This window comes from Chlorocebus sabaeus, chromosome 7 (assembly GCF_047675955.1).
Source record: "Chlorocebus sabaeus isolate Y175 chromosome 7, mChlSab1.0.hap1, whole genome shotgun sequence".
Lineage (NCBI taxonomy): Eukaryota > Metazoa > Chordata > Mammalia > Primates > Cercopithecidae > Chlorocebus > Chlorocebus sabaeus.
Genome location: NC_132910.1, coordinates 22,984,402 through 23,006,611, shown reverse-complemented (window position 1 = coordinate 23,006,611; position 22,210 = coordinate 22,984,402). Strand labels below are relative to the sequence as shown.

The window sequence follows — 22,210 nt, the reverse complement described above, 5'->3', positions numbered from 1 at the left end:
TATAACTGCTGCTGTCATGGACAATGTGAGGAGGTTTGATTTGATCTTTTTCACCCATTTTTTCACCATCTGACTTACGAGAGTAATCATTGTCACTTGAGGCCTCTCATTTAGGCCAATTATGATTATTTCTTCCCAGTTTTAGAATCACAGTAAGCAATCAACATTGGAAAGATTAAGAAAAGTTACATAAATAAGACTGAAAAAAAAGGCTCATATATTTAGCTACTAGCCTGTTTTTCCCAATTTCGTTTAGAAAAAATCAGTCAAGAGAATACATTTGGCAGCTTGTATAGAGATTTCTCAAGAGGGCATCTAAATGAGATGTTGCAATTCTTGCTACATGTAGTTTATTATTAAGCAAACATGATAAATGTTATTGCAAAAGCAGAGATAAAGTTTAATTTTTTAAAAAATGAAAGAATGAGCAGATCTTAAACTCTGTATCAAAATTCATGGAAAATAATCTGAGTGTGTCTTTAATGGAACTAATCAGATGACTGAAATACAGTTGAATAAAAGGGATACAGAAGTATAAATACAGTATATTATCTTAAAGAAAAAAGAAAACTGTAGCAATATGGTAATGTGTTACTACCTCTCTGAGTTTTTGGGTTCTGAATACTTTTTAAACTTTTTCACACTCATTTGGAGTTTCATTTCCAAATAATTTGCCATAGGACTAAAATACACTTTGAAATTAACTTGCACAGTAAACTAAGAATTCAGCCAAAGGGAACGGAAAATTTAGATTTACAGTAATCAGGAAGTTGATCCTCGAAGGGATAGAGTTGGCTCTTGGACAAGAAAGCTATCTCCTTGACCATATGGATTTCCACTGGCCTTACAGAGATCCTTGTGCTTTGATCTGGCATAGGTATCTTTTTCCAACTAGCTGCACTCTATTTTCTGAATATAACACCCAAGGATTTTCAATATAGATAGAAACTCTGACTAAACCTGTAACCACCTAAATTGGTTTACTGAAATTTTGACAGACTCTGCCCATGTAGATAATTCTTGGTTACTGAGTTGATAATGAAATTTTAAATCACTTGTCTGTGAGACCCTGGACACAGGACTGGCTATAAACTCTTCCACTGAGTTCCAGTGGCCTCATTAGTTCCATTGACCTTCTCAGATATTACTAATTTGGAATGCCAGGGGGAGACAGTGGCAAGAACTAGAATAAGAGTAATAGGTGACATTAATCCATGTCACTATGTGATGGATGTTACCATGTACCCTGCACCCAGATTACCTTAATTAACCTCATAGCAATGTTGTGTCAAATGTACTGACTTATCACCACGTTGCCTATGAGGAAAATGAAACTTAGAGGGGCAAAATAAATTTCCCAAGGTTACACAGCTATGAAAGCTCAGTAGGGATTTGATTTTAGAGCCTGTGTAACAACCTAAACCTGACCATTTCCTGGAAAGAGGGCTACTGCAAAATCCAGGAGTGGAACTCATCTAATTCCAGTGAATGGTCTACCTGTGACTCTCTAGACAAGTCACAGAATTTACCCAGTGCTCAGTTCACTCTTCTGGAAAATGAAGATATTGGATTTCATGTCTTACAGGGCCTCTCTGAGCTCTCAAATTCCATGCCCATAAAATACACTAGTTGTGAACTATTAGTAGAAGGAGCTTTAAAATCACTGTAGGGAGTCCAAGATTTGCCACTAACTTTTCATAATTGGCAGTGGTGAGCCATTTAACCTCTCCAGTTATTTGCCTCACTTCAAAGGTTATTTTTAATATATATGTCTGTGCTTCAGAAAGTGTAACAGAGCATAGAAATACAAAGTACTATGCCATCATCTCAAATAAAATTACTTCATAGCATCAGAATTATGGATTTAAAACATTATGTTGAATTGGCTTTAACTCTTTTTTCCCCTTATTGCTTAGAACATCTGATCTGCAATATTTTAAGGTAATGCTTATTTGTAGTGGATTTAAACAAAGAGAAGAAGAGAGGTAAAGAGAGAGTTTCCAATTTTCTACTTACATATGAGAAAGATGGGGTGTCCAAAGAAGACACATAGCCCTATACGGGGGGAGAAGGTGTCCATTACTAACATATTAAGTAAACTTTAGTGAGGAACAGCAGTGGAAAATAATCTATATACCTTGGCTCTTTTGCAGTTTGACAAAGTTAATGATTAAAATCTCCTAGATTTTCCACTACAGTATCCCCAAGGTGTCTATTTACCTTGATTGATATTATTTTATCTCTTTTGAGCCAAAGATAACAGCCCCTTACTTCTGTGTAGAGATTAATAATTGATTAATTCACAGTCAGGAATCTTCGTAAAAAGGAAACCAATTACTTTTGGCTGCCACCATTTACACGGTCACCTACAGGAGACAGGAGGTGCTGCAAGATTCTCTGGTAGAAAAATGAAGAGGGTCCTGGTATTACTGCTTGCTGTGGCCTTTGGACATGCTTTAGAGAGAGGTAAGATTTCTTTTGTTGTGACCATTTACAGGAACTCTTACTAGTTTAATTTTATATTATCACTTTAAAAATGAAATAAAATGTAAGAAACAGAAGAACTGGTGAATATGTTGGGGAGAGGGATAAGGACCAGAGAGGCATTAATCAGAGCTCCACAATGCCATGTAATGGTGAACTGGAATCGACAAAAAAATCAACACAAGAATCTTGTCAAAGAAAGTAAATGTAGTTATATAATTTGTCAATTATCCATCCCTCCTTTGTTGATAAGCAAGACCTAAAGAGATTGATTTAAAATTAGACATTTGCTAATTGTTATAAGATAATGCAAATAAAGACTGTGATCCACCATTAAGCATTTACTAAGACTTCAAATATTTATTACCATTGAGAGTGTAATATGCCATGCCAATGATGCATGATGTCAACTTAGAGATTCCTTTGATCCCCTTAAACGAATCCTATACATGCAATATTTGAAAATGCACGGTATTTTTTTAAAATACCCCTCACATAAAATTTTTCTATAGCTATGAAACACAACCACAAATAATATAATTGAGATACATTTTTCATTAAAAGTATTCTTCAGATGGTGTCTTCATCTTTGGGCAATGTTTAAAAACTTTTTTACATGATAGAAACTAAGATTACATGAAGTATACAACTTTATGAATTCTACAGCTGGGAAACTTTTCATAATTAGTTCAATTTACTTTTCTGGCTGATTCTTTAATGTTCACAAGGGAAATTGGCATTTATCCTGCTTTGTAAAATTAAGTTTTTCATTTAGTGCTGTCGGTTAACAGCCTCACCTAATTGATACACTATTATTCATATTAGTAATGTATTTTACCAGTGGAATAAAGTGTGTGTTCTCAGGAATTATCAGTTATTAACTGTGACATGCATAACCTTGCTCTTGACTTTTTATTATTCTTCTTACATTTACTTTTCCTTGATCTTACTTTGATCATTCACATTATTTTAACTCTTGTCTTACCCATCAATTCTTAAGTAAGCTATGCGTCCTTAGGTAAGACTACAAAGTCTTTCCCAGACAGTGTAGGGTATAAAAAAGCAACATAAATTGTGTCCCTTATAAGACCTCTGAATAGGCCATGTTCCAAGAAATCCCTTTAAGTCTTATTCTTTTGGCCAAGGATTTGCTGGGGCAGATCTGATCCTGAAAAATCCTACTGAAGCAGGTTCAGATCAGGATCTTCAAACACAGAAGGTCCAATAATGGCTAAGAATTGGAATTATATATGGAGGCCATAACCAGGAGCATGAATCACGATCTTAGACTGCTGACTCAATAGGTGTGCACTGGCTTCACCTCAAAGAATGATACTGTCCTTTGGAGAATAACAGAGCATTCTGCAATCTCTATTTCAACATTCTCAGCAGTGCTCAGATTCTGATGAAATGGATGCTAAAAACCCAATCAGTCCCCTTGAAGATCTAAGCTTCATTCTTATAACCAATGTGCCATATTCCAGATGATATCTTGAGACATACATAATACACTTGTAAGCATTAACATTCAATATTTGGGGGGAGTAGTCCTGATCTATCAATTCTCTATTCTCTAATACCTGAGCATGACCCAAAGACCAAGTCAGCAGTTTACTGAGAAGCTAGCTGTGTTCTCTCCTGGCAGGAAGTTACAAAGTGTACAGATTAAGGGAGTTTTGAGAACTCTTAGGTTCTGAATATCCTTGTTTTGTGGAGGATTGGTTTGGATTGCAGTTTTCTCTAGCTATTATAGTTCTAGAGAGTTGACCACCCACAGCATTTATTTAAGCACCTGTTTAAAAATACATTACATTCAAGACTTATCTTGAAAAGAAGTTTCTGTGGCCAAAAATATTTAAGAAATGAGCCATACTTTATTCCTCCTTACTGGTTTCACGATCAATGCCTTTGTTTTCCTGAAAGTTCTGAGAAACACTACAGGAAAGAAATGTTATCTAACTCTGAGTGTCTCAACATATTGACTTTTTTCTACAATGTCTATACCTATGGAACTATTCTTTGGAAACCTTGGGTCTAACATAGACACTGTTACGGATGAACCTTTACTGGACAGGCTCCAGTTAAGCCAGCCCTCTCCTATCAAACAGCATTGGGAATCATGTTCCCAAGCCACTGGGTACATCTTGGAGAAAAGAGCTTACCAAATCTGCTAAATCTGGATAGTGTCATAAGAAAATGTCCACTTTTGCTACCCTATGAGAAGCAACAAGGCAGTCTTTGCCAGTTGCCTACAAGAGGCTTCTTCCCCTAGGACTGAAGTGGATGGAATATTAATATACAATATATCTTTCCCTCTTCCCTTCCAAAGGAACCAAGTAACAAAGACTGGTGACACAGCTACAAAATTGTTTTTTTTAAACTTGTAGATAGAGAAGTTACCTTTAATGATCAGGAAACATTTATAAAAATTGATTTTTAAAATTATACTACACCAAAAAAAATCTGTTTTCAGTTACACTCTGTTAACAGAGCACTAAAAATAATTTTTTTTTTTTTTGCATTTTCTTCTTTTCCTTTTTTTTCATTCAAGTTTTCTTTTTATTTTTTATTATACTTTAAGTTCTAGGGTACATGTGCACAATGTGCAGGTTTGATACATAGGTATACATGTGCCATGTTGGTTTGCTGCATCCATTAACTTCACATTTACATTAGTTATTTCTCCTAATGCTATCCCTCCCCCTGCCCCCCACCCCATGACAGGCCCAGGCCAGGATGTTCCCCACCCTGTGTCCAAGTGTTCTCATTGTTCAACTCCCACCTATGAGTGAGAACTTGTGGTGTTTGGTTTTCTGTCCTTGTGATAGTTTGCTCAGAATTATGGTTTCCAGCTGCATCCATGTCCCTGCAAAGGACATGAACTCATCCTTTTTTATGACTGCATAGTATTCCATGGTGTATATATGCCACATTTTCTTAATCCAGTCTATCATTGATGGACATTTGGGTTGGTTCCAAGTCCTTGCTATTGTGAATAGTGTCACAATAAACATATGTATGCTTGTGTCTTTATAATAGCATGATTTATAATCCTTTGGGTATATCCGCAGTAATGGGATAGCTGGGTCAATTGGTATTTCTAGTTCTAGATCCTCGAGGAATCGCCACACTGTCTTCCACAATGGTTGAACTAGTTTATACTACCACTAACAGTGTAAAAGTGTTCCTATTTCTGCATATCCTCTCCAGCATCTGTTGTTTCCTGACTTTTTAATAATTGCCATCCCAACTGGTATGAGATAGTATCTCACTGTGGTTTTGACTTGCATTTCTCTGATGGTCAGTGATGATGAGCATTTTTTCATGTGTCTGTTTGCTGCATAAATGTGTTCTTTTGAGAAGTGTCTGTTCATATTCTTTGCCCACTTTTTGATGGGGTTGTTTTTCTTTCTTGTAAAATTGTTTAAGTTCTTTGTAGATTCTGGATATTAGGCCTTTGTCAGATGGGTAGATTACAAAAATTTTCTCCCATTCTGTAGGTTGCCTGTTCACTCTGATGGTAGTTTCTTTTGCTGTGCAGAAGTTCTTTAGTTTAATTAGATCCCATTTGTCTGTTTTGTCTTTTGTTGCCATTGCTTTTGGTGTTTTGGTCATGAAGTCTTTGACCACGCCTATGTCCTGAACGATAATGCCTGGCTTTTCTTCTGTGGTTTTTATGGTTTTAGGTCTAACATTTAAGTCTTTAATCCACCTTGAATTAATTTTTTGTATAAAGTGTAAGGAAGGGATCCAGTTTCAGCTTTCTACATACGACTAGCCAGTTTTCCCAGCACCATTTATTAAATAGGGAATCCTTTCCCCATTTCTTGTTTTTGTCAGGTTTGTCAAAGATCAGATGCTTGTGACATAGCTAGAAAATTATTAAGGTAATCATGCCAACAGGAAATAAACCACTGCAGTTGATAAGAACTGTTGACAAAAACAGGTTTCTATTATGAACATTTTCCTTTTTGCTTTAAGCATTTCATTCACAGCATTTTTTTTATTAAATATGATATAAAACTGCAAGAAGAAAGTTCCCTTTGGGCTAGTGGGTGAGCTACACTTTTCCTTCTCTTCCTTCCCTGTCAAAACAGCCCTACACAAGGGCTGAAGTCATACAGCTCTCATTGAGAGCAATGTTAACCTCCCTGAAAATCAATAGCAATGTTTCATCTTATTGATATCAGGTGCAATGCCACATATGCAGTCACCATTATGTATTATAAGGATAAGTGTGTGCACTCTCTAAAATGTCATCAGCTTAACCTATTTAGGAGAAGAGAAGATGAAGAAACCTCTAAAAGGAATTGATGATGCCCTTCCCCAATATTTTTGGTCACCTAACTTCTTCATTCTACCCATTGCTTCCTCTCTCTCTCTCTCTCTGTCTCTCTCTCTCACTCTCTCTCACTCTCTTTCCTATTTTTCTCATTCATTCTGATCTGACCACACTGGCCTCCACGTTATCTCACACTCTAAGTCCTTTGTACCCCAGGGCTTTGCATTACCTCTTCTCTATTCCTGGAACATTAATTGTCCAGATATTCTCATAGCTCCCTTCCTCACCTTCTTGAGGCATCTACTCCAAGTCTATTTACATAGGGGGCTTCCCTAGCCAACCTACCACAAATAACACCTACCACTCCATTATCTTCTATCCCCTTACTTGGTTTTATTTTTTCTTCTTAGCACCTAGTACCTTACCTTATCCCTGGTTGTTCATTTGCTTATTGTAACAAATGTAGAATGTAAGCTTTGTGAAATTAAGAATTTTTGTTATTTCCTGTACTTCCCAGTTATAGAACACTACTTGGCATTTAGTAGGTGTTCAATAAATTTTTGTGTAATATTACAAAATTGGGATTTCGTATACTTAGGTCTACCATCAGACTCAAGTTCCTTAAAGATTGGTGACTTTAGAGTTTTCTTTCACATGATGCCACGTTCCCAGTAGGTAACTGATGTGTCGGTGTGTGTTTGTGTGTGTGTGTGTGTGTGTGTGTGTGTAGATAGCTATGTACATATATATACACACATATATTACACTCATGTGTATAACAATGATCACAAACGAACTGGATTTAGCTAATAATAATAATAATAACTAACAGCAATATTCTGTTTCCTGAGGATACGATCATCTTCATTTTACAAATGAAAAAACTGAGGAAGAACAGAGAGGATAAGCAACTTGCCAGTGGTCTCATATTACCCAGGGAAGAAGGAATTCAAATCCAAGTGGTCTGTATCCAAAGTCTCTATCTTAAATCATGATAAAATACAGACTCCTATGGATGTTTTCTTTTGCCCTCATGGTTTGGGCCAACAAAGTTTATCTAAGTCTGTCTTTAAAGTCTCATTTAACTTGTCAACATTTTAAAACCTGGAGATTCCACATAAAAATCTAGATTTCTAGCTTCTCTGGAAACACAGGAATATGTGGTAATAAGGGTCGAATTTTCACATGGCAATGATGAAATGGAGCTGAATTGCCACTCCTCCTTTTGGACTAAACACTCAGTTCTCACCATTGGGCATTTAATGCTTTCTTCCCTTGGATCAAATGTAACTTGTATGGTTCCTAGATCCTACAAGCATTTGGACTTGCTAACCTGGGTGTCATGTTCAAATAGTACCTTGAGGTGTAACACTACCTAAAGAAAATAATATTAACAAATGATTGTATCTTTACATTTAAAATAGGCAAAATAATTAGTTACTGGCCATTTTTATTCTCTGTAAATGAAATCACATATGAATTATTTAAATGTGTTTACATTTAACCAATTGTGTTTTTCATCCTAGAGAAGTGAAACTTACATAACTTTTTTCTGAAAGCTGATTTAGAAAGATTTATTGGAATATACAAGGAGTGTTACATAGTTACACATGTCCTTCACATTCATATCTGCTGATGCAGCTGCATTCCTGCGTGAGTTACATATATGTGTGTGTGTGTGTATATATAAAGTATGCATATACATATATATACTTTAAGTTCTGGGATATATGTGCAGAACCTGCAGGTTTGTTACATAGGTACACACGTGTCATGGTGGTTTGCTGCACCCATCAGCCTGTCATCTACAGTAGGTATTTCTCCTAATGCTATCCCTCCCCTAACCCCCAACCCCCCGATAGGCTCCACTGTGTGATGTTCCCCTCCTTGTGTCCATGTGTTCTCATTGTTCAACTCCCACTTATGAGTGAGAATATTTTTATATGAAAATAACTGTGATTTTTTTATATATTAAAAAATACAATAGCAAGAGCACAATCTTAGAATAACACATTTCAGTCTTCAAATTTGACTGCATATGAAAGTAAATTTGTTATTTTGATATTTTTCAGTTCTGCTGCAAATGTTAGGTAATAATTGGTTTTAAAATGAGCATACGTTTATTTGACAAACTCATACTAGATTTTTAAAAATATAAATAACAAAATACATGGTTGGATTGTTGACTAGGCTAACATTGAAGTGAGTACTCCTTTTAAGTTTTCTTAGCAAGTATGTCTAAGGAATTATATCCTGTTGACAACTGGAATGTAATATCTAGAATTAATATCCTGTAGAAAACATTGGCATTCCATTTTCCATCTACATGATACTGCAAAGCTCATTATTAATTCCTTTGTTTAAAAGGTTCTCTTTAGCCTTACTAAGACAAATGAAGTGCTATAAAGCACTTAAAGCAATGTATATCACAATAGGTAACACAAAATAGTATTGAGTACTTGATAGTAAAATTTCCCATTTAAATTATAGCTCTTACAACTGTCCAATAATAAGCCTTCAGTTTCTCACTGAGATTTAATAAGAAAATTAGAAAATTACATTCCATTCATAAAAAGAAATCTTGCTAACACAACACTGTAGCAGACAAGCACTATAAAACTGTTTTGGCCATACTAAAAATTAATATACAAATACCTACTTCTTATAATTTTAAAAAGATAAATTACTAATCTTTGAAATAGAAATTTTCCTATACAAGATAATGCTATCTGTTGGACTTAACATGCATTTAAATGGCTCAGGGGATCTGTTTGACAAAAACATGTGTGATGACAGAGACATAAATAATGATACATGTACAATATATCCTCTCCATTAGATTGCATAATTTGATTTCAGTTTATACAGTTATAACTTCAGTAGTCATTGAGATGTGTATATTGATAGAAACAGTGAAAGGAAATCACCCATGTACAGTGTTTTCTGGTTTAAAATGTATTGTTTTTTAATTGGCAAATTATAATTATATACGTTTCTGGGGCACAATGGAATAGTTTGATATCTATATGTAATAGGGAATGATAAAATCATCAATGAACTCCTCTATCATCTCACTGCTTATCATTTTTTGTGAGGCATTTGAAATTTACTCAGGTTATTTTGAAATATAAAGTACATGATTAACTATAGTCACCCTGATGCACAATCGATCTCAAAACACTCCTCCTGTCTAACTGAAATTTTGTACTATTTTCCCCGCAGTTCCTCATTCCCTCCCTCCTCTTCTCCCTGCAGTCGCTAGTAACCATCAATTCACTCTTCTGTGAGTTCAACTTTTTCAGATTCCACATATAATGTAATGCAGTGTTTTTCTTTTTGTACCTGGCTTATTTTACTTAACATAATGTTCTCTAGGATCATCCTTGTTGTCACAAATGACACGATTCCCTTCCTTCTCTTTTTAAGGCTGAATAGTATTCAATTGTGTAAATACATCACATTTTCTTTATCCATTAATCTGTTGATGGACACTTAGGTTGTTTCAGTATCTTTTTAGCTGTGAATAATGCTATAGTATACATGGGAGAGCAGACATTCCTTCAACCCATTAATACCCAGAAGTGGTATTGCTAAATCCTATGGTAATTCTATTTTTAGTTTCTTGAGAAACATCCATACTGTTTTCCATAATGGCTATACTAATGTATATTTCCACCAACAGTGGAAAAGAGTTCCCTTTTCTCCACATACTTGCCAATGCTTATCTTTCAATCTTTCTGGCAATAGCCATTCTAACAGGTGTGAGGTGATACCTCATTGTGGTTTTAATTTGCATCTCTTTAATGATTCCTGATGCTGAACATTTTTTATAAACCTGTTGGCCATTTGTATGTTTTCTTCTGAGAAATGTCTGTTTGGGTTTTTTGCCAATGTTTTAAATGGGTTATTCATTTTCTTGTTATTGAGTTGTTTGAGTTCCTTACATATTTTGTATATTAACCTGTTATCAGACATGTGGTTTGCAAATATTATCTCCCACTCTGTGGGTTGTCTCTTCACTTTGTTAATTTTTCCTTTGCTGTGCAGTAGCCTTTTAGTATGATGCAACCCCATTTGCCTATTTTTGCTTTTGTTGACTGTGATTTCAGGGTCATGTCCAAAAAACTCATTGCCTAGACCAACATCATGAAGTTTTTCCCTTATGTTTTCTTGTATTCATTTAACAGTGTCAGGTCTTACATTTAAGCCTTTAATCCATTTTGAGTTGATGTTTTCTCAAGTTTTAATTGAGATATATCATATGCAGCTAGCCAGGGAGGCAGAATCACCACCACTTACTGTTTATATCACCTTATCAAAGGAGTGCCATGTGGAACTATGACTGTGCCATCCCTTGATGAATGATACTTTCTTCAGATTTTATAATACTTGCTTAATGAAGTGACTTTTATGGGAATGTCCAGAATTGTGCCAAGCATCCAGGACCTAAAAATTTAGACATGAGCTTTTCCCTGAAAGAACTTTCATGGAAAATAAGGACAATTTTGCTTAAAGGAAATATTAGTGTATGCCTCCTTTGTAAGATCTATCAGCAAACGTCTAGTGAGTATTACTTCAAGTCTCTGTCACTACTAAGACCAAAGCGCCTGAGTCTTTCAACCAACCTGCTTACCTTTCTGTTTTCCTCTGCCAAACCCTGCACACTTTTTTTTTTTTTAAAGAGAGAAAATGAAGAATAAGAATGACTTCCAGGACTGATAGTCTGAGATTAAGATTTTAGACAGGCATGAATAACAATGAATCTTTCGATACCATAAAAAGAAGAGCACTAAATTTCAATAGAGTAATTATCTAACTCACAGACAAAATGTGCTCAAAAAGTTATATGTTATTTAGAAGTTAAAGTACAATTTTCATAGAAATAATTTAAATACAGAAATGAAGTTCTTAAAATGATGCATAAAAATAGGTAGTAAACATGGGATGTAAACTGTGATAACCACAAACCTCGTAGAATTTTTGTGAGGATTAAAGCATGTAATATATGTCAAATATTTAAAACCGTACCACCAAATTGTTGGCACTCAAATTTTAATTGTTATCATGATGTTATTATTATGTATTCCGATATTGCTTTAGAACTTAAGTGCTTCAATGTATTCTAAGTTTCCAAGTTAAATGCAGGGGATATCATCTTTATCCATCCCAAAAGTGGAAAAGGGAAACCTCCTCCTCTATCTTTACTCTTACAAAACCAATTATAGATGAGGAGGTAACCAACCCACAAAAGGGAAGAGAGGTGGGATAAGATGCATGGGGAAAAAAAAAAAAAAAATACTCCCTCTGGGACTTTGGTGAGTGTCACAAAGAACAGGCAACCACCCGAGGTGAACCCAAGGACATTACTTTGAGTGAGTCTGTGATGCTGCCTCCTATTGCAGTTGCAGTTTCTGAGTAATTAACCCGATGATTATATATCTTTTGCTGTTTTCATTTGTGTTTGAATTTTCAAAGTCTGAAAGGATGCTCAGTTTGTTACACTGATATCATCCTACGAGGTGCCATTAACTTCTAGATTAGTTTATCTATTGATGTCATGTGGGTCTCTGGGTTTAGTATTAAAAGGGTTGAATTTCTTTCCATTGACTCAAGCTCACACTTTTTCATTGGCAATATTTCTAGTGATATAGAAATCTCTTATAACCAGATCAGCTTCCTAAACCAACTCAATAATGTTTACTATTTAAGTAAATTCACTACTGTGAAATCAACAATATCATGCCTGACTAGTTTGAATAAACACTGCAAACCATATTCTTAAAAGGTAAATTTATTTTAAAAAATACTAACAAATACACTGAGCTTTTGTGTCAGTACAGAATAGAAATAAAAATGTCAAAGAAATGAAATTGTGAAAATATAAAATGCCCAACAGAGCTGTTAAAGCCCATGATTCTCCAGAACACAATAGGAAAACAGCAACTTGAGACAGTTCCTAGCATCCTATATGAGCACTTATTTATGTCATTGTTATTTAGGATCCATTTATGTTCCTGGTATACAAATAACTGTTCTAGGGAACCAAATTAGGTTTTAGTGAAAGACTAGTAATAGTGAAGGCATGCAAATACCTACTATAATAAACTTTGTAACAAGACAGTATCTTATTAGCTATCCCCATTGGAACGAAAGTTACATGAGGGCAAGGATGTGTCTATTTTGGGCTCCACTGTATGTTCAGATTCAATATTGAACCCAATGCCTGGCACAAAGTAAGCCTCACAAAATATCTGTTACATGTATGAATGAATATTGTCAACTCTGTTGGCAGAGGTAAGGTGCCTGAAGCAGCAAAGATTTCCTGAAAATAAATCACACTGGCTTTCAAAAGTTCAGAATTAAACAAGACTTACCAGAATGTTTCACAATATAGATAAAAAGTGGTACATGCTATCACAAAAGGCAAAAATTCTGTTGGTGAAATTAGTAAACACTTAGTACTGTGGGGGTCACTTGATGTGAAAGTGATTTCATCAGAGTCACTAAGATTATGCCAATATTTACTAGGGCCATATCAAAGTCCAAATCACTTTCTTTATAACCAAATGGTACATTTGAAAACAGAGCATATAATTTACAGTTCATTTGAGACAGGATTGAACTGTATGAATTGGAGTGGGCTCAACTGGTTTTACACTAAAAACATTTATTAAGCAGTATTCCATGGAATGGAGAATCAATTTGTAGTAATCACATTGCAAATTAACTTTAGTATTTATTTGCTGTATTTGCAAATTGAGACAATGATTAACATACATTGGCTTTCTCTTGTAAGCTAGATATCTTCTCTTTGGACAAATACATTTATAAAATTATTTTATCAGAAGTACATTTTGGGTAGTTCACCTGAAAGATCATGGTGCAACGGCTTCCTCTACAGGTTATTTTTATATTCTAATTCTGAGCTTTCTCAATATCCCTCTTGAGCTTCCTCCATTGCTTCCTGTTATGCCCAAGGCTGAATGTTCCAGCAAAAATAGTTTCAAAACCACTTTAAGCTTTATGCAGTCCATCTAGTTTCCAACTTTTCTCTCATCAGTTTGTATTCTAACTAAAGCAGTATATAATGCCCATGAATTCTAAAGTGCTGTGTGCAAACACAAATAGTTAATTCAATTCAAATAATTTAATGAGATAACATGCAATGCCCATTTACACTACCTTCACATGCACACTCACATTCCCATAATATATGAAATGAAATGTTACATTTTTAGTGAAATGAGAAATCGGAATCTGGAAGGTTAGAAACAAAATATTTCTCAAAATGTTCATTGGGGGTACCCCATATTCAAATATACAGGATTTCACTTTGCATGTTATTGAATGGTCACAAGAGAAGTACTAATAAAAATAACCTCTTTCATTTTGTAGGGTGAATTTAAACAAACTTAGCTCCTATTTATTATAAGGAAAAGAAGTTCTTATTAGAGCTATTTTGTGTGTGTCTTAAAACACAGTAAGCTATGGGAAAAAATATTCCTTATAATCTCTCACTATTTTTAAAAGAGACGAGTTTATAATCCCCAGCAAGTGATCTTATAGATGATGAGGATACATTGTACTAAATTCAGGGATCTTTACAATATGTGGTTGTTTAAATCTATTTTGATATTTACAATGATAAAACAAACTCACCTCTTCAAAAGGCTGCTTTCATTTCAGTTATAAAATAGCCACAGTTGGAATAAAGATTCAAAAGGCTGCTTTCATTTCAGTTATAAAATAGCCACAGTTGGAATAAAGATTGCTTACACTGAACTAAAATCTACTGCCATATAACTGCCAGCCATTTTTCCTAGCTCTGCTTTAGGAGCAAACTAAAACAACTATTGACCTCGTAAGTAGTCATCACCACATGAGGACAGTTCCAGCCCCAATTCTTTTTGTCTGTGTTCTAGTCTTCAATTCCATAGAATACCATTAATGAATAATGGAAGTTTTCTGCCTTGCTTAACCTTTGGAACATGTCACAATATCCAACCTTGTAAACTAATCAATACATTTCAGAAAATGTACTTGATGTGAAGGTTCTCAGACAAAACAGAGGTTTGTTGCAAGTGGCTGTTTTGGTTCCACTGACAATTAGCTTTATCAACCCTACGGCCTTGTCCCAGTTGCCAGAATAACATCAGACTCAGGATTCAGGTATGCATGTTCTTTTCCACCTTCCAGGTGGTTTTGAGGGTGATTGAGTAAGTCTCTTGTTAAAAAGTGCTACTGAAGAATATCTTTTTCTCACAATTATCAAATCTGACTTTTCTAACCTCAAAAATATTTTGGGGGACATCCATCCAAAAAAATACATGCTGCAACTGCTTCCTTTACAGGCAATCTGACATTAAACGGGTGACATTAATCTGAAGAGTCTTAAAGAGAATCTTAAAAAAAAAAAAAAAAAAAATTCAACCCTTTTAAGTCTGTATACAATCACCATCACCTCTGCTGCAAGCCATCAAATAGAAATTTCTACCCAGGCATATGTTTACACAGTCTTCCATAGAATTGTAACTGTTAGAGAGGAGAGGACATCTTTGGGATTAACGCCTGACAGCAGTTACCATCATGTCACCTGAGATAGCTTTCCCAACATTTAAAGTGAGAAGAACAAACCACTAAAAGTTAAAGCCACTTAAAACAGAGAGTAGGCCATTTATATACTTCCTACATTTTTCCAGAAGATATAACATCACAGAAGGGAAATTTCCTGGGCTTATTTGCATAAATGATGAGTCAGGTTAGGAGAACACTGACTGATGCGTTCTCACATATGTGATGGACATGCTGAACAAGAAGGTCTCATGATTAGTGAAGAACTCATCTCCCTCTGCAGTAACTAGCTCTTCCCCATAGCGTGAATGATCTCAAGAGTAGGTCCTGTGATTTTTCTGTTCCCTCTCAAATACCAATGTCATTTCATCGTGAGAGTGCCTAGTTGTATTTAATAGTCAAAAATGTTTTAATTCATTGAAAGTTGAAGTTACTCCCGCATTCAGGACTCTTTCAGTCCTGTTGCCTGTGGTGGGAAAGGGGGACACAGATACCTGCCTCTCGTCTTCTTTGCCTATTCTCTTTTCCTGCTTCCTCCTACTCTCTAGGTTGCTTCTAGCTCCTCAAGGGATAACACAGGAAAAGAGAAGCTAGTAAGAGAGATAGCAGCAGGAAAAACTCAATTCAATGGACAAAAATTTCAGTGGGCAGCATGGTGAGCCAAGGTTGTCTCCTCTGGTTATGAAGGTGTGTGAAGCTACCATTTTCTCTTACTGTGTTCTTTGGTGATCTCTCTCCCTCGTTATTCCTGGAGATCTTGAATATGCAGCTGGCACCTTAAGCCTCTCCTCTGGGCCCCTGGTTTTCAGATTGTCTACCTCCATACAGAGACCCAACTGTTGGCAGTCCACTGCTCTGTAGATAGCACTTTTTGGGGGATGGAGCTGGGACTGGGGGAAATACATTTAAGACAACTCCTGGCCAGCTCACTCTCCTGCTTGAGCTACATCAGATCTGCAGGTCACACGACAGCTTCCCACCCAGTCCTCTGCCTTGTTCTCCAGGCCACTTAGCAAGCCCATCGCCCTCTAGAATTCTCCAGCCTGAATCAGACATCTGTCCATTACACCCCAAACTCCAAGAGTCCCCTGTCAAGCGCTGAGTGGTGTCTTGAAGCCCTTGTCACTACATGAAAGTGAAAGGAAACACTCCCCACCATCCCCCAGACTCACCACACTAACTTTGTCCAAAATATTCTTTACCTGATTTCTACCTTGTCCCCAGCTGAATTTCTAGCTTTCCCTTAGACAGCCAGGAGCCGAGTCGCAGAGCACAGGTGGCAGCACTAACTCTCTTGTACCTCCTTTAAAGTCCTGCATTAGTGGCGCCAGCCCCTCACCTTGGAGTGGAGACACTCTCCACTTATTTGTTGTTCTTTTTTTCTTTTCAGGACTTAGGTAAAACTGAGACAATAAAAGAAAGAAGGGAGGAAGCAGGGTGGGAAGGAGGGAGGCAAGGAAAAAAATTCTCATTTAGGTATCATTATAAAGATAGGACCTAACAGTTGCCATATCAATAGCTTACGACTCACTAGTTGACATGTATCATTTGACTCACCTACGTTCAGTATTAGTTTACTCTCTCCTTTGGTTCTGCTGGTGACTAAAATATAACAGAATGCCATAACATTGTGGCCCAATGTGAGAGAAGAGCTAGAAAGACCCCCAAAATATGAAATTGCATATTAACATTGAGAAAATGAGACTTTCACCGTAGGCCACGTGGAAGATCACTTTATACAAGTACATGTAACATAATAGTCATCAAAAGGGGAAACACAAATTTTTCTATTTCTGCCTCCTAGGCCGGGATTATGAAAAGAATAAAGTCTGCAAGGAATTCACCCATCTGGGAAAGGAGGACTTCACATCTTTGTAAGTGTGCAGTAGCCACTCCCTCTCTTGGTGATTTGATCTTGGACAAAACTGAGTGTGAGGTAACTTTGACTCAGCATGGAGGTTAATCCTTAATCCTTGCCAAGAGTAAGAGGACAGAGCCCCAGGCCCAATGTAGGCACAGGAGTCAAGCAAATTAAGGACAGCCAGAGATTGCAGTTGACCTTTTGTTACCACGGTCTAAGAATTTGTCACCAGTAAGTTTATGAATGAGTTCAAAGATAATACGTAAAGCATAGCTTTCTAATTTCAATTAAAATGCAAGAGTACATTCCAGGAATCTGGGAAACCAAGGCAATGAGGTGCAGAGCAAGTACATTTGGGGAGGCTTAAGAAGGACAACACCAGACCAGTTTGATGGAAGCCCTAAGTTCAATTTCTACTACTTTCCAAGATAAATTTGCCTAGAACAAAAACTGCTTTTTAAATTAAACCTCATTTTTTTCAGTAGTCAAACAAAGAAGTAAATGTGTACAATATTTCATTTAAACATTGAACAGGTTTCGTATTTATGTGCCAAAATGTAAAAAAAAGTTTCAGTTCTGGCGGGGCACAGTGGCTCACGCCTGTAATCCCAGCAGTTTGGGAGGCCGAGGAGGGCAGATCACGAGGTCAAGAGATGTAGACCATCCTGGCCAACATGGTGAAACCCTGTCTCTACTAAAAATACAAAAATTAGCCAGGTGTGGTGGTGCGCACTTGTTGTCTCAGCTACTCGGGAGGCTGAGGCAGGTGAAACGCTTGAACCCAGGAGGCGGAGATTGCAACGAGCTGAGATCACACCACTGTTCTCCACCCTGGGCAACAGAGTAAGACTCTGTCTCAAAAAAAAAAAAGTTTCAGTTCTAATTGATATATTGTCTTATTTCCCCCTCAGGTCACTAGTTCTGTACAGTAGAAAATTTCCCAGTGGCACGTTTGAACAGGTCAGCCAGCTTGTGAAGGAAGTTGTCTCCTTGACCGAAGCCTGCTGTGCGGAAGGGGCTGACCCTGACTGCTATGACACCAGGGTAGGTTTCTGTGGTTGGCCGTCTCTGTGGCAGCCCAGAGAAGTAAGCCAAAATAGGCCTTTATACCATGTGTTGAAAAAATTTTAGACAGCAATTCCACTTACTCCTAGTTTGGGGGAAATATGAAGCCTGTTGTCTTTAGAGCCCAGTTTATTCTAACATAAAGAGTCAATATTACCCATTATTCCTACAAGGTTCAAATGAGAAAACTGGGTCATAGAGTAATTTAGTAATTTATTAAATATACATTGCTAGCAAGAAGCAGTTACAAAATATAAATTCAGATATGACTCTAAAACCTAAGGTTTTATCACCATACATTTGATGTTCTCAAATATCAGCCCATGGATCATTATTCTAAGTGAAGTAACTCAGGAATGAAAACCCAAATAGCGTATGTTGTCACTTATAAGTGGGAGCTAAGCTATGAGTATGCAAAGGCATAAGAAGGCTACAATGGACTTTGGGAACTTGCAGGGAAGGGTGAAGGGGGCAAGGGATAAAAAACTATACATTGGGTACAGTGTATACTGCATTCACAATAGGTGCACCAAAATCTCAGAAATCACCCTGAAAGAGCTTAGCCATATACCCAAAAACAAAATAGTTCTGTTCCCTCAAAACTATTGAAATTAAATATATATGTGTATACATATTTTTAAATATATTGTTAGATAATTAAATATATGCATATTATATATATCAGTTCATGAACCTCTTGAAATAATCCTAAAATATTATGTATAGCTTAAAAACCTGATCATAGCTTTATCCTCTTTTATTATCATGCCAGGACTAGTATCAAGTGCTCCAGAATAATTTAGTGTTGGTTTCACATTTGGGAGCAGGATTCAAAAGTTGCCCTGTATGCACAAAACTAAATACTAAGTTTCTCCCCTATAGCACTTATGCAAAAGTTAAAATGCTGAAATGAAAAGGATTAAATCTAAGGAGCTTCAGCAATTTATTAATGCAGTCATCAGGCCTGATGCAAATGACATTTAGATGCATTTTGATAAAGGTTTTTACAGACAGATTTGTCTCACTGTTCAAGCCTTCAGCAGATATCATACAGAAACAATGCTCCAAAGATCTGATTAGAATAGATTCTACACAATGAATATTCTTACTCATTAATTGCTTTGCCTGTCCCTTATTATTTTTTTCAGAATTTTATAATCCTTTTCTTCCACCAACAAGTTCATATATATTTTTTATTTCAACCTGAGCTTCTGTACCACCTTAAACTACAAAAGCATCAAATCATCAACCATGGTCAACATAACAGAGCACATTTTTATCTTATGTATTTCCTAATGCATATTTGCTAATGTATTTGCTAATACATCCCTTGATCAGAGATATGATCTGTCTCTACAATCCTAGAGTGTAAGAGAACAGATATGACATTGATATTTTTTGCATGATATTTTTCTCTTTCTCCTGCTTGTTCAAAACATTTTTGAAAAGTGTTTTGAAATTTTGTCAGCCTTTTTTTACTTGAAAGAAGATAACTTTAAAAAGGCAAAAAGAAGGGTTGCCAGGGAAGTGAATGGAAAGGAAAAAGATGGAATGAAAAGAGAGGATGAAAACAAGAGAAAGAGTCTAATTTTTAACTTCTCCAAATCTGATGAAAGGATGGTATGGAAGATGGTGAGAAGTTAGTTTACACAAGCAATTTATCACGTTGCCATCCTTCACTGGTAGAAAAGATTTTTTGAAATTTTACCTTCAAAAGATGACTAACTTATAAATTAAGTATAAGAATGTCAAAGTACTGTTTCCCATATAAATCCCAAAGTAATTTTTTCCATGATGACTATTTCTATTCTTTTTTCCTCTATGGTGACTCTATTTTAGATTTTAATTTCAAATATGAAATTCTTTCCAAAAAGAACATTTTGATGCTACGATTGCTTTGATGGTGCTTAGTCTGCTCACAGGGATCAGTGTAGCATTGCTGAAGCAGTAAATGCAGGTGCATCAGTGGTTTTCAACCTACACTGCACCCGCACGTGAATCTTGGAGCTTTGGGAAAAACAGATTTTCCGGCCCTATTTTTGACCTACTGAAAGAGAATTTTTGTGTTGTGCAACCAAAGCATTTTTTATTTTATGCACTCTATGAGTAATTCTGATGCAAAAGCAGGTTCAAGAATCATTAAGTAAGAGAATGCAAATGATGTAGAAAGTTATAGGAGCCAGCAATGAAGAGTCTGCTCATTTCATAAAGGGAGGGGAGGACAGCTCATTTAATAAACAAAGGGAGGTCCTCCTCACTCTTAATGGGGTATTTGCAGCAGAAAGCAGGTGGGAGATGATGACAGAATCACCAGTGGAGCTTTTTCAAATGACCCTCTCACTCTTAGAGATGTTAATATCCCTATGGAGGAACACTGGGCTAGAGAATACAATTCTAATGCCTCTAATCAGATAAACACTGTCCATTTATTATTCAAAGTTATATTTTTGTTCTACTCTGAGGAGTCATTTATTAATATAAATAAGATCCTATATTTGACAATAATCATACAACTTGTCATGTTAAAAAAAATCACCTCATGGAGCCCTTGGCATGAATACATAGTTACAAATGAGAATTTTCTAATTATAGGCTAAGATATTATATTAAATGGAAGTCTAGGAGCCTGGAAATTTACATATATATATGAGTTTCCTTTTTTCTTCTCTTCCAGACCTCAGCACTGTCTGCCAAGTCCTGTGAAAGTAACTCTCCATTCCCTGTTCACCCAGGCACTGCTGAGTGCTGCACCAGAGAGGGCCTGGAACGAAAGCTCTGTATGGCTGCTCTGAAACACCAGCCACAAGAATTCCCTACCTACGTGGAACCCACAAATGATGAAATCTGTGAGGCGTTCAGGAAAGATCCAAAGGAATTTGCTGATAAGTGAGCGCTTTCATCATAAATAGAACTTTAGGGCCTAAAATATCAGACATGACTCTAATCTAACCCCCAACTCTGTGGAAACACCTCTTCTACAGCAATCTGAACAAATTATGGTAACTTGACTGTCATCTAAGGCAGCTCATATTCCCTTTGGTGTTGAGTTTAGAGAATGCCTTTCTCAGAGATAAAATCAATTTTCCCAAACTCTTACTAACCCTAATCCTATTATCTTAATCAGAATCACTTGATTCTCCTGTCCACAGGATATATTTTCAAATATTTGACAGCCCCTGTGGTGATTTTCCTGATGCTAAGGATCATTGCGTATGTCACATGATAGAAGCAATTCTATTGCTGTACACATTTTAAATACTTACTGTCCAGTAAAGCATAAAAAATAAACAGCTTCTCTCTTCACTCCTATACATCCCAGAAACAGGTGACGTGGACATGTGAATATGACACATCTACTACATCAAGTAAACATGTAACCTGGACATTTTTATTGTTTAACATGCATAAAGGACCAGATTATACACTGATTCTTTCTGTTAGTCTTGGAAGATCACAAAAATGAACAAAACTGGGGGAAAATACATTTATTAAAATAAGAAATATATACATATTCAAAAACCAGAAGCAATGTCATTCAAAGTGGTCACAAATTGTAAAAATTAGTAGGATTGCTCATTCCTGTCAATTTTCAAAGAGGACGTTGCCCAGAATTTCCGAGTCCCTTATAGATCTGTAAGGACATCTATTCTCAGAAACAGAAATTATTTATTCCAACAAATAAGTAATCTATGCATAATAATTATCTAAAATAATAAACTGAGATCAATAAGGAAAAATAAATCTAGTAATTACACTCATTTTAATTAATTCAATTAGCAGCTTAATTAACAAGCAGCTACCATGGGTGATTCACCTGACTAGACATGAAGTGAAGAAAGGGACGAATGGCCCCTCCTTTCACACAAACCACATAGAAATTTGTAAATCTATTTTTAATGAATATACTGATTAATAGTGGCCAGTATTACAATCTTTTCTCTAAATTT

General features: G+C 36.1%; 1 protein-coding gene across 1 annotated transcript in view; it reads left to right on the top strand.

Annotated features, from left to right (window-relative positions):
- The first annotated feature begins 2,375 nt into the window (after nt 1-2,375).
- Nucleotides 2,376-22,210, top strand: part of GC (GC vitamin D binding protein) — a 43,404-nt gene continuing 23,569 nt past the window's right edge. Inside the window, exons 1-4 of the mRNA XM_007998843.3 lie at nt 2,376-2,466; nt 17,142-17,211; nt 18,110-18,242; nt 20,938-21,149. Coding sequence (XP_007997034.1) covers nt 2,409-2,466; nt 17,142-17,211; nt 18,110-18,242; nt 20,938-21,149 — 473 coding nt within the window. The 5' untranslated portion in view covers nt 2,376-2,408. The remainder of the gene's footprint in view (nt 2,467-17,141; nt 17,212-18,109; nt 18,243-20,937; nt 21,150-22,210) is intronic.